The sequence below is a fragment of the Pithys albifrons genome, chromosome 4 (assembly GCF_047495875.1).
Source record: "Pithys albifrons albifrons isolate INPA30051 chromosome 4, PitAlb_v1, whole genome shotgun sequence".
Classification (NCBI taxonomy): Eukaryota; Metazoa; Chordata; class Aves; order Passeriformes; family Thamnophilidae; genus Pithys; species Pithys albifrons.
In genome coordinates, this window is record NC_092461.1 from 75,432,974 (window position 1) to 75,447,933 (window position 14,960).

General features: G+C 39.4%; 1 protein-coding gene across 3 annotated transcripts in view; it reads left to right on the forward strand.

The window, feature by feature from the left end:
• Positions 1–14,960, forward strand: part of CHST9 (carbohydrate sulfotransferase 9) — an 88,810-nt gene that overhangs the window by 64,967 nt on the left and 8,883 nt on the right. Inside the window, exons 1-2 of one of the 3 annotated variants that reach the window (XM_071554628.1) lie at positions 3,489–3,557; positions 6,447–6,481. In XM_071554628.1, the coding sequence (XP_071410729.1) occupies positions 6,470–6,481 (12 nt within the window). In that variant the 5' untranslated portion in view covers positions 3,489–3,557; positions 6,447–6,469. Of the gene's footprint in view, positions 1–3,488; positions 3,602–6,446; positions 6,482–14,960 lie in introns of those variants that run through there. The other 2 variants (XM_071554627.1, XM_071554626.1) reach the window with 2 other exon arrangements.

Sequence of the window (14,960 nt, forward strand, 5' to 3'; positions counted from 1 at the left end):
AATCTTTTCAAAGCAGTTGCATAGTGAGCTGTAAAACAAAACTGAAACAAACTACTCTTGTTGTTAGATACTGGTTGAATGCCAAATAGACATTGAAAATATACACAATGTTCAGCTGGAAACCATCCAAACCATATCAATATTTTGTTGATGTTACAACCAAATATGCTGTCTGGCATGTTTCCATTATCTCAACTCTTTCATCCTTAAAGGAAAAATATGACAAATTTTTGCTTTCCCTTTTGCCAGATATAGAAAGCACAGTCTTCTAGAAGAAAACTGGCAAGCAAGCCTGCTTACTAATTCTATTAGTGGGCATTCTGTCTCATTTGAAAATATTTATCATTGCTGCTGAGGCAGAGAGCAGGTAAAACTTCAAAATTGTAATTAATTTACATTATAACATCTCTGTGAGAAAAATCTTGGCTCGAAGAATTTTTAGAGAGACGAGTTGAAGGAGCAAAGCAAAATAGGGTTTATTGGCCAAACTGCACGCACAGGGTGCCTCGCCACAGCGAAGTCGCCGGGGAGCACACGGGGGAGGGGGAGTCACCCCCATTTATTTCCTTCATGCCACGCCCCCTTCCCTGCCCTCCAGGAGTCCATCCCTCCATAGTCCATGTATGGTATCGTGCACACTTATTCAAGGTTACTCCGTCACTTCACTTCTTCACTGCCTTCTTTGGGCAATTTCTTGCTACGCCATCAATGCTGATTGGCCCATCCAGTCGCCCTGTCAGGCCCTACCACTGTCCGCAGACCCTGACAACAGCCCCCCTTGCTGAGGCTGCTGCCTCACAGACTGCCTGCCAAATTCGCCTGTCTGACCTGCATGTGGAGAAATCCCCCCTTAAAGGGCCAGTTCAGCTTTTCCAAAAAGCAATTAACACAGAACCTTTTAATTCAGCTGTTCAAATCAACCAAAACCCCTTCCTTCCACACCTCCCACAACGAACCCTCTCTTTTTATTTCTCACAATCTCCTTGCCCTGAGTACAGTTACACAATGTTAGTCAGTGCAGGATTTGGTCCAGGAATGGATTTGAGTTACACCCCCACCTCCATTTATGCTCCACAGAATTAATGAATGAGGGCCCTCAGTCCTATTAAAACTGATGGGTTTTGTCAGTCCAATTTTTTCTTCCTTTGGGATTCCTTCTTGTTATGACTTTGTTAGGTGGAAACTGAATGGTCTATGTTAATCAGCACAAGGCATTTGGCTACTCGAGCTTTCATAAATGTTTGGTTTCCCAAGGTCCTTTGAACCTCCCAGGGAACAGTTCTGCATCCTTATTAGAGACTGACAATTAAAGGTCTGTTTTCATATCAAAAGTAATCACAAAAAATTAGCCAGGGAGACCTTGGAATGCTGTGAGAGTTTCAGTGTTTTGAGATGGCCAACTTTCCTTCATTTGCTTCAATCAGTATCAACTTGGGTTTCTTTTAATGTTTTCTACTGCCAGGGCAACTTATGAGTTGGCATTGGGACAACTGAGAAGGATTATGCAATACCATGAAGATGTGATTAATATATTTTAGGCCACTGTAATCATTTTCAGTTTTATAATTATCACAGAGGTACAAAAAATAAGCTAAACTAGGTTTAGAAGGCAATGCTGTAAATGAGCACATTCAGTTTATTGAATTCCTTGTTAGAGGAGAAGATGCTGTGCAGATCTGCAGGAACTCTGTTGCTTACAGACCTCAGAGATTCTACTGATAATTTATAGGAAATGTATGGTTCTGTCCTAAATATTTTAATCTTTGTGCGCCAAGTTACAGGCTTACACAGAAGATAATCTGTTTGTGTCACACCTTGAATGTTACAAGTCTGGAAAACAAATCTGTGTGTTTCTTCCTCAGGCTCTGGTGCCATGGGAAATTGCTGCAGAATTTTATCACAAATGAGTGCTTTGGTTTCCTTTTATTTTTCAGAACCTGCTCTGGTAGATTAGGACACCAATAATGAAAGTGGGGTGTATCATAACTGAATAGGTATCATATATGTTTATTTAAATCTATAAATGTAAAGTAAAATGCAAAGCTGTTACTGTTGCTGTAACAAACTGGGCAAACAAAACTAATTTGGTATTAGAACATAGAATTCCCTCTTCACAACCGATTTCTTAGTAATACCATTCCCACTTGAATTTAAGTGAAGTCTTTTTTCATGTCTGTGCATGTGGCTGTTTCAGAGCAAGGCAGAGGGTCCCTTTTGCCCCCTGAGATCTCCACACTTTTCTCAGTCTGCTTTGAAACCCTCAGATACCCGAGAGCATAGAGACAGACCCAGAATTTCTGTTCATACCCTGCCTTGCTGCAATGCTACAAATAGTACTGGAATTATCTGAAGACTTAAGGAAGCAAACTTTTTATCCAAAGCTTTTATTTTATTGACATTTATGATGGTTGCTTGAAGTATAAATTGGAATTTGATTTTTTGGAAGGAAAAAACAATAAAATCCTTTGTTGCTGGGTCTTGTAGCAGTCATGTCACATAAATTGGCAGATCTGTATATTTAAGGGATTTTGCTCTCTAATTAAATACAGTAGTAGTGTTTTGCCTTTTGAAATGAAACCTTTTTTTATCTGCATATTTAGGGAACAAACATACTGTCAAAATCCTTAATGCATCCAAATAAGAAATAGCATCAACCTATTATTTGTTCTGTTGGAGTGTACTCATATTTCCAATCTGAGTCTTTTGTACCTGGTGATCTTAATTATATTTGAACTGGAAGTAGTTTCATGTTAAAGGGAATTACAGCAGATTAATCTGTAAACCTGCACAAATATCACATTCCTCTGTATGGAGGTAAGCAGGGCATGGTGTGCATAATTATGTGTTGTTCTCTGTGTAGGCCGTGAGTGTAAGGCTGAGGAATCAGTGTTGCCATTCCTCATGACAGCAGCAATTATGGCATACTCTCATGTCTTGTAGTTGTCAGTTACATTAGAAAAAAATACATTATTCCTCTCAGCAAGATAATCTTATAATAAGAACAAGCAACAACAACAACAAAAAAATACTGCCCTGGAAATAAGAATTATTGTACTAATTAGTGTATCAAAATACAGAGAAATATTTTAAACTATGTTTGTTGTAATTTTTTTTCTAAAGTGATACAGCTTGAGGTCAACCCAGAAAGGTCATTTATGTCAGCCAGTCAACCATTCTTTACACTTTTTGCAACCAGAGAGACAAAAGAATATCAGTAAAAATTAACTGGGAGAGGTGTGTTTCTCCAATCCTGATGCAAAAGAAAGCATCATTGGAATCTGGTTGCAGCAATTCAGCCTCAGTTAGCACGGCACAAAAGCAGTCTCAGCACATAAGAATTGTAGTTTGTACTGGTAAATAAAACTTTTGACTCACAAAGTATCAGGTAAATGTAGTTGTCTATGATTAAGGCCTTTTGATTTGCTTATGTTTTTAAGGCTCGTCAGGTGACAGTATTGAGCCCATTTAGGAAGTTTGCCAGAGGACAGGTAGAAAAACGAAGTTTCAGAAGAAATATAGAAGAGTGAGCCATTCACAAGCAGTCTGAGTTGTGGAAGGTATGCTCTTGGACTACACCGGCTACCTACTGGGCAGCTTCTGTGTAAGTTTTCAGATGGCAGTAAATTTCCTGGTTAGTTTGATGTTCTTGCGTAAGGTGTTGTCTCACTGCAGTGGCTCAGGAAAAACTGTCATAAATTTTAAATTTAGTGTATGTCCATCTACCAAAAATGAAATTTCTTGAAAGTAAGAAGTATTACCTGCATTTCATGAGACTGACACACCTGTTGCCCAAAGGAGTGGCTGACATGTTCTGACTGTTCTGATTTTACCAGTGTCACATTGTCTCATGTATTTTGAATTTGGAGTACTTTCTCCAGCAGCATTTCTTGAATCCCTCTAGTGAATGTTGAGGGTCACCACAAGTGATCACAAGACACCTACACAGAAATATCAATATCCTTTTTGAAATTGAGAATGCCATAAATAAAACACAGGTTAGTAACTAGTCATTGTAAGAGAATTCTGGAGATTTAAAAACAAACAAAACATGGTACAAACAAAATTCTGCCTAGTTTAAATGGCCTTCTCCTGCCCTACTGTTAGTCACTGGCAGCTGGAAACTGATTCCCCTTTCAGCATTGTAGTATTGTTCATGGTTTTTTCACTGCTTTTTCTGATGTTTCTCCTAAAACAATAGTACAGTACACACCAGGACTTTGCAGGCTTCCCTGTATAATGGTGCCAATATATTTCCACCCTAATTTGCAGCATGTCTGTTATTACAGACTGTGGTCCCTTCTGAGCACAAGTGCTGACTATGCCAAATTCACATAGTTATTCTGTGATGAGGACAAGGATCATCTAGCAAATAAATGGAGGACATGGTGTTCAATTTGCTGGTGACCTTGAATTTGATCTCTCTTCTATCCTTAACAGACTAGTCAATTTCTGTCCTGTTTAACCCAGGTCACCATTGCTGCCATACTTCTGCAACTTTTCCATGATACTGTACATTTAAATCACTGAAAGCAAGAAGAGAGAAGAAGGAAAGAACTACCATAAATTCCTCTTCACCTTTTCCTTAGCAATGTCAGGAATGGCTGTAAAGGTCTTTTGCAGTCTTTCTGTTCTTTTTTTATATTTGTCTGAGGTAGGAACCACAAGTTTGATTGATAATGCAATTTGCATCTCAAGGCATCACTGGAAATGCAATGGCATGAAAGGCTACTCTGGTGGAGCACACTTTTCCCTCAGGGCTGACTTTAGAAACTCATTGATGTCACTTCCTTCCTCAGTCAGCAAGTGAATTTTCACTAATTCTCAAGACCAGCTGTCCATGCTGTCAACAAAAAGTTATTAAAATTCCTTTAAAGTGAATCAAAATAGCCTAAAAACAAATGTACTGGGAAACAGGAAAGCATCAGTATTCAAAGTCCACAAACCTTTGAGCAAAATAGTGTTGATCTAACCAGAGATTTCAAACGCTCTGCTTTCCTAGCAACTTGTATATCATTACAGAATGTTAAAAACATGTACTCCTTTAATCTTCTATTACCAACAATCTATTTGGTTAAAATATTAGTTACAAGAATAAGCCTTATTTCTCCAAAAGATTAACTCAGTAAACAAGGGAATACATTTTAAGAAATATCCCCTAAATGATAGTTATATAGAGGTTTTTTAACTAAAAAAAAGAATAATTTTTATATTTAGCAAATAAAAACACAACATAAGCATGCAGGAAGTAATTATCATATGAGACAATCTTATAATATAGCCTAAAGTAATTATCTTTATCTGAATTATCTATAATGCTTTCATTGAAAAGAGGAGTAGTCTCAGAGACAAGTAGGGAAGATTGTTTTCCTTTAATTAGAATCTTTATATGGTATTCTAACACTTCAAATATTTACACCTCATTTTAAAAATTCTGTTTGAGCCACACATATCAGTAGGGAAAAGTTCTATTGAAATGGAGTATCATTTCCAGTACTGAAGGTGACAGCCACCCATGCTAGGCAGTCTGCCCTGACAGTTAGTAGTGATACTGACAGGTTGTAAGTCGTGTCTCCTATCATTATTATTTTTAAAAGCCCTCTGGGTGCACGTAGCCTAGCTGGATAGCCAAGTGTGAAATTCCTGACTTTCCCCAATACATATGGATGGTCTCCAATAGCAAAGGGAGGGTAATTGATACCAGCTGCCCTTTTGACAACTAATACATGGGAACAGTAAATGAGGCAAAATTACTGTCCCTTTTGGATGAAAAGGAAAGAACAGTTTTGAGGTGTCCTTGCTGCTAGTGTCCCAAACAGCTGTAGAAAAGTAGAGTGTTGTCTAGGCTCTGATTATGTATGTCCAGGAGCACACTGAAGGACGCTGCAGAGAAGGCCAGAATAAGGAAACAAGATCATAATTCAACTTGCCGCTTTGTGGGTATTATCAGGATAGAATTTCTTACTTGAACCAGCTGGTGCTGAACCTCAGTCTTGACACAGGCATGTAATTTTATTTTAAGGTAGTGGCAGAAGTTGCTTTTCTACTCCAATGGTCAAATCTTCACCTGGATGCTACCAGTTTCTCTGGCACTTAGTATGTCTCAGAACATAAAGATGCTTCATAGCACATATCTGAAATTTGTTGCCTCCCCTTTACATTTTGTATTTTCTTAGGAGTTCTAGGTTAGTAAGATGGGCAACCCTATCTCAAATGTCTTTTTATCATATCTTTGTTAAGAGGCTTGTGTTTCTTTTATTTTAAGGAGATTTCCAGTATGAAGTTTAAAGTAATTTCTACATGTTAAATTCTGTTTCTTAATTATAAGGTTTAATTATGTTTTTATTAATTCACTGTTTCTTGTTCTGTGGTGTGTATAGTGATACTAGCATATCCACTGTCAGACTCATTAAAATATGTACAAACTAATACTTTTCTTTCTCTTTCAGAATCTGGAAAAAAGCTGCAACAGATGATTAATCAGGTATTTATCATACTTTTTGTTACTTAATTTTTCATATAGAAGAGTTGTAGCAATTAAAAGGAGACATTCACTGGACATGCTAATATTAACAATACAGGTGTGCTAAAGAGCATGTATCAGACAAATGTCTGGCTCTGCAGATATGATGAATTAACAAAAGTAGCCATCACATTGATTTAAACCTAAGATTTGCCATTTAAGCAATTTAGTTCGTCTACTTATCAATGTGTTGATGTTGAGGACAGACAAAGCCCAGATGTAACTTGTTCATTGGTATCAAATTTTGTAGCACAAAAGTAAGCTTTTTCTTAAAAAAAAAAAGTTACTTTTCTCCCGTTTGCTAGTATTCCTTTTAAAAGGCAGAAAGCTATTGATGCAAAATACTTGAATAGCACAGTAAGCAGTGTATTTCAGTGTTGCTTAGGTTATTTCTGCCATGAATTTTCATTGAGGCAGCATTAAACTGTGACATTGCTTGCACAGTTAGGAGTAGTTACTTAGGAGACAAAAAAACTCCAACTTTATATATTGTAATTTATCATTTCAGCATCAGGAAAAGTATATAGGAACTAAAAAATTTCTAACCAGAAAAAGAGGAGAAACCTCAGACTTTACGTTCCTCAATTATGTGTCCTTGCGACTCGAAAGGACCCGACTCATACAAAAGCAGTGTGCTTGCTTGTCATTCTTTGGCTGCTTGTCCTATTGCTGAATACTGTTATTCAGATGGCATATAAATGAGTATCTGGCTTGTTCATGAGATTTATTTTGAAAGGTCACTTAAAAAGCTATTGTTAAAATGTTTGTATTCCAGCAATTACTCTCCATTAAGTAGTCTTCCTTTCAAGCTGCAAATTGAGGCACTGGCCTCATTACATCTCTGCTATCTTTGAACTGATCACCTAGATGAAGGACTAACCTGACAGGTGACTGACCACTTAAAGCAGCCTAGTCTGGGTCTAACAACAATTCCCCTGCCATGGCAGAGCATGGCACAGATGACACTGTATCACTTTCAGTGGCCTGAGCTGGCACCACTCCTCACAAAATAAGCCCTTGTAGGTCTGGGCACTTATGTGAAGCCTGGTCCTGTGACACAAAATAATATTCAGAGTTGTTGCAACTTTCTTATTATCTTGAGAAATTGATGGATAGACATATTTAGCTCAGAATATGGCATTGCATAAGCAGAGGAAAACCTTCAATTTTTTTTAAATAAGTGTAGAAATATTTTGAAATTTAATGGAAGTTCTGTGGTTTGACTGAGAGTTTACATCCTAAAACAGGTCTAATTAACTTTTATAAGCTAAACTGCATTTTAAAATTAGACGGAACTATCTTACAAATTCACTTTTGGGAGTCTTTATTGGCCAGAAGGGGGGGCACTTGTATTTTTAAAACACAACTGGAGGCAACATTGGCAGGTCTGTGAATGGTTCATTGGAGGCCTAATTATGCACATTTTCTGTGTAACAAAATCAGCTCTGTTGATGCCATTGCCCTTTCTGAGGAAGAGTGTATGGTGATAAAAAAGACATTTGTCACAGTTTCAAAAGGTGGATCAGGTGCTGTACTTTGTGTGAGCACTCTTGGACTTTTCCTACATGCCACTGCTTTGCCCTCCTTGAATTGCTAACCTACTCTGTATCTCTGCAGTTAACTTAAGAACATCTAATTTTGTAGGAATATTGCATTATCTTGATATGTTGAGGGTGTATCTTAAGTAAAGCGGTAAAGGGTTGATTTGGGGACAAATAGTAGACATTCATTTTTAACTGGATTCTGATGAAGCTAGTGGGCTTCCAAGAAATGGAAGAATGTTCCAGAATGGAAATCAATTTCATTTTCAAGTCTGTAATTTGCAGGACAATTGCAGAGGCACTGCATATTTGATTTGTCCTTTTATTACTTCAATAAAAAGATTTGAACTGGAGCTGATCCAAATGGAATACCTCTCATGGAAGGATTCTGTTTATTTTCAAGACTTAACTTAAAATGTTATATGTAGGATAAGATACTTTTCTGGCTTATGATCCTGTAGTCTCCTTTAAGTCATTTCAACAACAGTCAGTTAAACTGGCTGCCAGAAATTTAAGTGAGGGAGAAGTGTCTCCAGAGAAGATGAATGATGTTACAATTTGAGAGGAGCAGGAGTGCAAAGGGGCAAGTAGCAGGAAGTATCTTGTTGAGAGGTGAGTGAAACAGAGAGGGGATAGGGAAACGATAAAGCTGCTGTCCCAGTGATCTACTGCTGGATAAGCCACTGACTGTCTGTGCATATCTGGGACATCTCATATCCTGAAGACCACTATGGTTTCTCCATGGTTTTTGGCTGTTTCTAAAGCCTAAGCAAAGTTTAGTGAAACATGACATAGATAAAACACTAAAGTGTTTTCCAGAAATTTTTCACTGCCATTATGAGGTCCAGTAACTTTTGTTCCCTTTAACCAGAAGGCATTTGTTTGTTCTCCTTGAACACTTTTTCTGTCATTTATGTATGTAGATATGCATGATCATGTAACAGCAGTGGTCATCCAACACCAGTGGTCAACCAGAAGTAGCATGCACTCTGCTTTTCAATGCCTGTTTTTAACTAACTTTGCAACTTCAGGTTAAATCCTGGTGCCAGTGTAAAGCCTGATTAGCTGTAACATGTTAACCACTGCTGAGGAAAATTTAAGGAAACAAGAAGAAACTTTGCATTTCTATGTAATAGTCTTGACAAAACAATACATTAAAGACCGCCAATCAAATCGTGTCTGAGAACAATCCTTCTTGTTTAATCCTTACCAGTTGCATTTGTTTGTGTTGAGGTCTTAATATACACTTCTACATACAATTTTGTCCAGCACCTCTGAATTTCTGAAATACTAACAAGAATATGTGTGTTTGCATTTAGAAGCTGAAGTTGTTTGCACAGTCAGACTTCGGGGTTTTAATGCCAGCTGTGTTTGAGTTCAGACTTGAGCCTGTCCCTTCTGCAGCGAAGCTGCATGGCTAAGTGAGAGTGCTTCACAATATCTGTCCCACTGTCGTATCCCTGAGGAGCTCTTTGTCAAGGCAGGCTCTCTGCAGTGACATATCTATCTCTTAGTCTTTTAAGATCTCTGTCAGAGAGCATTTTCCTTTGTGCACATGGGGTTGGGGAACCAGTAACACAGAAATGTTTCTGATGAGGCAATGTGCATACTAGATAAGAATAAAGATACTTACTTTGTTCACCCAAAATTAGGAATCTGAAAATCTACAAGAGTGCTTATGCATTTAACCCACTTTCATGTACTTCGTAGAATCACGTGATTGAGGTTGAAAGGCATCTCTGGAGATCATCTTGTCTAACGCCGTTTCTGAAAGCAGAGTCAGCTAGAGCAGGTTACCCAGGATTATGTCTCACTGGATTTTGAGTACCTCCAAGAATGGAGACTCCACAACTTCTGCTCAACCTGTGCCAGTGCTTAATAGTCACACAGCAGAAAATTATATTTATGCACTGGACTCATTCCAGTATGCCCGTGTCTCCTGCACTGGGAAGTCCAGAACTGGACACAGCACTCCCAGTGTGTCTGTGTTTCATGAGGCCTGAGCAAAGGTGAAGGATCACCTCTTCTGATCTGCTGGAAGTGCTGTGCCTAATGCAGCCCAGAAGGCTGTTGGCCATTTTTGCCATGAGAGCACATTTCTGGCTCACAGTCAGCTTGTTCTCCAGTACACTCAGGTCCTTTCCTGCAAACTGCTTTCCAGCTGTATAGCCCTGAGCCTGTACTAGTTCCTGGGTTTGTTCTTCCCCAGCTACAGGACTTTATCCAATCTCATAAAGTTCCTGTTTATCTATTTCTCAAGTTCATTGGGTTCCCTCTGAATGGCAGCACAACCCTCTGGTGTATCAGCCACTCCTTCCAGTTTTGTATTGCCTGCAGAATTGGTGAGAGTACACTCTGTCCCATCATCCAGGCCAGTAATAAAGATGTAGGACAGTTTCAGACCCACCATTGACTCTAGAACACTAGTGATTGGCCTCCAGATGGATTTTATACACAACTGTTTGAGCCTAAGCACTTCACCCAATTCAGTCCAACTCACTGAACACTTACCTAGCCTGTACTTCATGAGAACATTATGGAAGACAGTGCCAAAAGTTTCAGTAAATTTGAGATAAACAAGCTCCAGTACTTTCCCCACACCCACTGGGCCAATCACCTTCATTGTACAAGGCTGTCAGACTGGCTAGGCATGATTTTCCCTTCACGATTCTATGCAGCACAAAATCCACCTGGAGGCCCGTCACCACTGGAGTACCCCTGGAGTCACAGCTGAATAAAATACTGTTTAACTCATTCATTACAAAGCAAGGTAATGGGGTGGAGTGTACCCTTAGGGAGTTGTCAGAGAATGCAAAACTGGGGGGGAGGAGCTGAGACACCAGAGAAGTGGGCCACCATTCAGAGGGACCTCAGTACGGTGAAGAAATGGACAACAGAAGTTTATCAAACTGAAATGCACCTGTGGAGGAATAGTTCCCTGCTCTGTCATGATCCCAGGAAATATGGTGAAGCTGATCAGCCTATAATTTCTTTGATGCCCATACTAACCCTCCTTGAAGATGAAACTGATGCTTGCTTTCTTCCAGTCCTATGGAACCTTCCCCCAGCCTTTCAAGAACAGGCTCCCACTGACATCCTCCAGCTCTCTCTACACTCATGGGTGCATTCCATCAGGTCCTATGGACTTGTTTCTGTCCAGTTTGTTTAAATATTCCCTAACATGATCCTTGTCCACCATGGGAAGTCTTCCTTGCTCCAAAATTGAGGTGTGGCCTCACTAGTGCTGAGTACAGAGGGACAGTCAATTTCCTGGTTCTGCTGGCCAGACTCTTTTTGATACCAACCATGGTTCCATTGATTGCTTTGGCTACCTGAGCACACCACTGGCTCATGTTCAGCTGCTGTAAACCAGCACCCCCAGGTCCTTTTGTGCTGAGCCTCTTTCCAGCCACTCTGTCCCCAGCCTGTAATGCTGCATGGAGTTGCTGTGCATGCATTGGATTGAACATTCAACAGAAGTATTGAAAGAAATGGTCTGTTTGAGCAATGAAAGGCATCATGGGCTGGGAAGTTGGATTCCAATCCTGATTCTCAGATCTCTGTGTCCCTTCTTGCTCTGTAAAATGGCAAGGTTTTTCTACCAGTGTTAATCAGAAAGTAGGAATCACAATATTCACATAGGGTAGGCAATTATTATCTTTCATTGGTTTGCAGACATGGAAAAATAAAGTGTGAAGGTCAAGGGACTTGCCCAAAGTTATGAAACTAAACACTCTGACTCTGGCTCTGGCTGGTGCACTTACCCTTAATCACGGTGCTGTTCTTATTATTCCTGTGTGTCAAGGAGGAACGGTGCTTGAACTAGTTAGTGTTTGAGTGGCACACTGATCCCTGTGGCGTTGCTTGCAGATTAACACATACCAAACAGATAGCTGTACAAAAAATTGCTACAGAATAAACTTGGGTATTTTCTTTTACCTGTGATAAACATGACTTTGACCCAGCAAAACAGGGTATGCTACTGTTGGGTCACTGTAAGAACAGAGTGTGGAGTGGGTAATTCCCTTTCTCAATTCACAGCCTATTTTTCACCACAGCAATTTATTAAAGCAATCAATTATCAAATATTAATATTTTATCTAAAAATGAACACATGAATTTGTTTAAAAGAGTGCAAATGTAGGAAAACACATATTTGCCAACCTAGAGTGCATTATATATTTCTGTTTCTTTTTTATTTACCAATAAAGTCATCTAATTTGAATTAAATGTTAATTGTGATTGAAGGGAAAATGCTTTGAGACCTCTAGAGATCTTACTGTCTCTTCGAAAGCAATTTGGGAGAAATTGAATTCTTCATGCCTGAATATACATTAATATTCCTCATCTGAACCTAGTTTCATTTAAAACTTTTCTTATTATTTCTAAAAGAGCAACATGTCTCATTTATGCTGGAAGATGTGTGTGTTTACCTGCAGACAAAACAGAAATGGATTCTTTTTACCAGGAAAAAATTCCCTGTGAATTTTACCACAGCCACTAATGTGAGAAAGTGTGTCATGTGTGCAGAAGCACTGCATTACATTTCAGGCCTCTTTTCTCAAAGAGGTGGTGGGTTTTATGGGGAAGGAATACAGTTTTTTATTATCTTGTTTTTTTACATTTTGCCCTTTTGGTTGTAAATGCCCAAGGTGCCCTAGGGAGACCTGTCCAGATGTGGTGCTAGACCATCTTCCTCTCAGTCATGGGAGCCAAGGACAATTTTAGCCAATTTTGACACAGCTATAAGAGAAGATTTCAGTGATGTGAGGGGTGGTGGCTGGTCAGAGAGGAAGTTCTGTCCTTGCTGCGGAAAAGGCAATTGTTTGTATCCCAACTCTGTATCCATTTCAGGGCAAGCACGAATGCAGGTGGTAAGCCACCACATTGTCCCCTGTTGCCCGTTGGGTGCAGGCAGGAACTAGGAGTGCTGGCCAAGAAGAGATTGGATGGGGAAACGTGATTGAAATTCCTCCAAAACTAGACTATCACTTGTGTCACTACTTGTGAGAACATCTTGCTGAACAGCTTGTTTGTAACCTGATGTTTGCAGCAATCGAGGAAAGGATTTGGTATCTGCCTCAAAACCTTTTGGCCTTAGAATCACTTTGGTTCCGCACATAATACATTCTCTTTATCTCATCTTTATTTCAAATATCTTAATGGACATCCAAGCTCCACAGTTGGGTTTTGAGAACAAACATCTAAGCAACTACTTCAGTAGCTGTATCTTCACTGTAATTCAGGGGGGCAGGTTTGGAAGGAAATAAAAGTGCCTAAGTCCAGCTCAAGTCCAGATCTGCAACAAGCTCTGCTTATTCATCACTTTCCCAGTGGAGATGGCTGAGCCTCATCGGCCTGTTCTTCTGTGGGTATGGGTGTGCCCCCATTGGACATGTTGTGAACATCAAGAGGCATTCTTTTTTCCAAATATCTATTTCAAATACACTTGAAAGTAAGAATTTTGAGAATTGCATTTGTCAACAGAGGGAACTGCTCAGGTCTTTGGCCTGCTTCTGTGCTTTAAGTTATGAAAAACTAGGCACATTAACATATTACTTCATGAACTCAGATAAGAGACCAATATGTGATATACAAAGATCACCTGGAAGTGTCATCTTCAGATTTAAGTTCCCTCTATACATACAGTAAACTTACTAGTCTTATGCTTCATAAAATGAATATTGCATGTTTAGTTTGAGTCCATTTTGAATTTCAGGTTGTTTAAGCTGCTTTGCTGTGAGATTGTTCTGTATAGCAATATGAGTGAGTATTGCAGATTTCTGGCCACTGATGACAGTGGCTGACTTATTAACACAGAGGAGGACTGAACTCAGAATTGAACAGTTCAAACACATCGGTTTACCTGTACCCACAACAAGTGTTACTGTATAGGAAGGAGATTGGGATAAATGCAGTCAATTGTTAAGATGTCTGAGATGTGACAAATGCCGGTTTTTAACAGTGCATCTGCCTTTTATTAGCTGTGCATCTTAGCTACACATCTAAAGACATGCTCTCCATGCAAACTGGCTGCAGACTCTGTCCAAACACAGGCTGTCTGAGCTGCAGTGGCTCTGTGCTTATTTGCAAGTCTGCAAGTTATAGTGCAAAGAACCAGCACCATAAAACTGTTGTCAGAAAGCAAGAGAAGCAGCATCAGAACTGCACTATCCTGAAGTGTAATTACTGCCAATTGACCTTGACAATTATTTCTTTATTAATAATAAGGGAATGGTGTGCCTGTTTTTATTTTAAATACTTCATTGCAGTTGTCTTGGTGAATCTCAAATTTGTCATGCAAACTTATATCTTAGTTTCTGATAATAATAGCATGTTTAATGGTACTTTTTCTATTAACTGTGCCTTAATCTTTCTTAGCTTTCCCATTCTGAGCATGCTTTGGAGAAACCAACTGCTTTGACTGTGAGGATTGAAACAGGAGGGAGTTAATGCCAGATTTGACAAGAACTGGCAAGTAAAATTAGAGCTTAAGTGCCTTCATCCAAGTTGCTGACCACATGAATCAGCTTGTGGAAGTGGCTTGTGCAGGCTGTCCTGCCTCATTAGCATGGGTGACTTTGTGCTTTCTGTAGATGAAGACAGGGTAGGGAGCAGAGGGGAGCCCTGTGCAAAGCCAGATGCATTCCTCCTGTCCCCTTATTAAATGGGGATGGGACTACTACTATGCTCATGATAATGTTACTGTTTATCTTATCCCATTGGGCCTCTCCACTTTCCCCACTGCATGTGAGCCTGGGTTGTTCTTTTCCAAAACCGTCTCTGAACAGGGGCTCTCCTCTCAAATTTTTCCACACCAGCTCACTCATTGACACTTGACCACACCATATAAAAAGTAAAAAAACCTCTTTCCCTCTTCCCTAGCTTGGTCTGTGTGC